Source organism: Caenorhabditis remanei, chromosome II, assembly GCF_010183535.1.
Source record: "Caenorhabditis remanei strain PX506 chromosome II, whole genome shotgun sequence".
Classification (NCBI taxonomy): domain Eukaryota; kingdom Metazoa; phylum Nematoda; class Chromadorea; order Rhabditida; family Rhabditidae; genus Caenorhabditis; species Caenorhabditis remanei.
In genome coordinates this window covers 4,162,203-4,165,302 of record NC_071329.1, presented here as the reverse complement: position 1 = coordinate 4,165,302, position 3,100 = coordinate 4,162,203, and the positions used below count along the sequence as shown (strand labels likewise).

Below are 3,100 nucleotides of genomic sequence, written 5' to 3'. Positions count from 1 at the left end.
ATAAAAATTATTTTTCAAAAATCGATAACCTGATCAAGAACCGAGGGGGATAAAAGAAACAGCGGCCTAGAATCGAACGCCGGCGACCACCGGCCTCACTTCGGCGCGCGCGCCGATTTTGGCAGCGCTCGCGCCGATTTGGCCGGCGATATCGCCAAAAATTCTCTGAGCCGTTTTCCTTCATATCTCAAACCATTCCTTCACTCTTTTTCATTCATATCCCTTCATTTCAGGTAAACATGAACGCCACCCGGTACAAACCCCCAGAGCTTATGATGGTCTGTGCCAATGAAGTTCAGTTGGCACAGCGAAACTCAATTTGGTTCCAACTTAATGTTGGAGCAAATACTATTCTCGCCATTGGAACTGTTGTTACCTCTGCAATAGTGAGTTATATTCCGTGTGGTTGTGTATTATACTCCGGATTTTTCGTTTCAGTTCTTCCACCGCCTTTTCAAGAAAAAGTCCCACTTTTCTTCTTCAATGAATGTACTGTTGGGAGTGAATGTATTGACCTCCAATCTCCATTCCTTCATCTATGGCTATATTCAGGTGAGGCAGAGCGCACTTTCCTTCTTTCAAGCAATTTGTGCATCAGAGTTGTGCGGATTTCAAATTCCTGATTCTTTTGATGATTCCGGATTCCAAATCTCAAAAAGAAGCATTCCGTACACCTAATTAGTCCCTTTTCTTCCAGTACTGGTCTCTCATCCGAGCTCTTCTCTACCACGATCAGCCGTGTAAAATCATGTTCAACGAATACGAGTGCTTCCCATACTACTCCCTCAATATCCTCTCCCGACTGATGATGATAACGTTATACTGTGCTCAGACCTTCAATATGTAAGCTTTTTCTTTTAAGGGGCGTGCCCAACTTTTTTATTTTATCCAGGCTCGTCATTGGCATCTATCCTTCTCTCCCAGAATCCAAGATACGTGGATTCGCATTGGTCGCCATCGCTGTAAGATATCTACCTATCTAATAACCCACTTCCTATAAACTTAATTTCAGCTGATCAGTTCTGTCGGTCTCTGCGAGATTATCACCAATGACGGTCCAAATGATAATATTCAAGGAAACTGTCTGCAAAGACAAGGAAGGAATCTGGATGAGTTGAAGGAGCAGCTCTTCACTTACCTTCGTATCAGCTTTGGAGTTTTTGTGGCAAGTAATGTGGCTCTGGGTTTGACTTACTGGAGAATGAAAACGTGAGTTGGAGGGGTCGTTAGGTAAAGCGTCGGGAAAAAGAAATGTTTATTGAAAAATTTTTTCAATCTTGACGTGCACCTTTAAATTAGTGTTGATCCTTGTCACATTTCTGCACCAACCCTGTTTCCAGCATACTTGCAAACCGGGCCGGGCCGGCGCATAACTCGCTAACTCGCTTCAAACTCAATATTATGAGCTGAAAAATATACCAAAAGGTAGATCTCGGCAAGTTCTATGTCCGTGACCTACTACGGGCCGGATGGCTATTAATGTGCCGCGGGCCGGGCTAGAATGGCTTTTTTGACCATTTTTGCTTTTTTTAAATCTCTTTTTCCTGGCCCGCGGCACATTAATGAATAGCCATCCGGCCGTATTAGGTCACGGACATAGAGCTCTACATTTTGGTATATTTTTCAGCTCATAATATTCATTTTGAAGCGAGTTACGCGCCGGCCCGTGTCGGCCCGTTTAGGCCCGGTTTGCAAGTATGGTTTCCAGTCCAAATGAAGGCTGCCAACTTTTTTTTGGTCTTTTAGAACCCAAAAGTCGATTTTGAGACTCTTGGAAATGTTTTCGCACTGGAAACTTGCAAAACCGTGAACAACTTTTTTGGATGACTCTTGTTGCGAAAGTTACTCAAAATTAGAGTTAAATATTTTAAACCCCGCCCCCGAAACATTACTGTAATTATCGGTTTGGTGGGATTGAAGTACAGAGATCTTGTGAACTTATGCTAGAATGCTGAATGTCAGAGATGAAAATTATTTTACAGGAATATTTCAGTAAATTTTAGAGATATATGTTGTTATACACTATATTTTTGAAGCAGTTTATGGACCTCAGCCCTGAAGCCCTGGACTATGAGTATACTTGCACGGAAAGTGATATAACCAATGTATCATTCAATAAACAATTTCGTGGGTGAAAATATTTTACATCTTTGTACCCAAACTCCTCCTGGTGGGTGCCCCCTTCATTTCAGATCGAATCGCTTAATTTAAGTTGTTAACTGTTACTCCTCTAACCCTTAAAAAAATTTCCAGCAAATCGAACAGTACAGTCTCAAAGAAGTATCAATCGATTGCGAATTACAATGCATCCATCGTCCTCTTAGTCATCACTGCTCTCGTCATGATCGCCCTCGGTGTCTACTCATACGCTACCGCCTATATCGTAGACCATGTTAAGGAAATCGACCCGGTCAACGTTGGACTATGGACCATGTGGCTCTACGTGAGTTGTCGACGGGCATAGTGAGTTTTTTTATTTAAGAAAAGCGATTATTTCCAGACCTACACCATCGCCGAATTCGTCCTCCCTGCTGCTCTTCTCTTGATCCCTGCAATCATCAAACGACAAAGAAAAGTCAAAGTCGCCGCTCTGACCGCACCAATGACTCCAGCTGAAGAACAGGCCAAGTACTTCAAATCGTTGGCAAACGATTGGGATGCAGAGCTCGCGAGGAAGTACCCCGAGTTGGCACCAGTCGCATGAACTTTATCTACATCGCTTCCTTTTTTAAAATTATTTTTGTTGGAGTCTGGAGGATAAGTACTGAAACTGAACTGTGCTCTGCTAAACTTCATGGATTTTCGCTACACCGCAATACGAAAAAAGTTCTCTTTCAAATTTCGCGCCAAAATTTTATCTGATTCCAGCGCCGCGCATCTGTTTTTAAGTACTCATCCCCCATACTTTTTTTTTTCTGCCAATTCTGTTCTATATTTCTCAATCCGCTGAGTATCGACTCGCCGACGATACGGAACTAAACGCGGTACTGTTAAAAAGCGGAACGCAGCGGTTCAACGTGAGTGGGCGTGGCCGACGTAAGGGTCGGGTCTTTCATGCTCCGCCCCTTTTTGTCTAATCTCATTATGTCCTTGGTTTTTT

The 3,100-nt window shown here is 43.0% G+C and overlaps 1 protein-coding gene across 1 annotated transcript; it reads left to right on the top strand.

Annotated features, from left to right (window-relative positions):
• Positions 1–239: 239 nt before the first annotated feature.
• Positions 240–2,704, top strand: GCK72_004454 (uncharacterized protein; the record flags this gene model as incomplete). The annotated part of the gene is made up of 7 exons (XM_053724689.1): positions 240–386; positions 439–552; positions 698–843; positions 893–962; positions 1,013–1,209; positions 2,254–2,443; positions 2,501–2,704. The coding sequence occupies 7 exons, from the start codon at positions 240–242 to the stop codon at positions 2,702–2,704; spliced, it is 1,068 nt and encodes a 355-aa protein (XP_053588883.1).
• Between the last annotated feature and the right edge of the window lie 396 nt (positions 2,705–3,100).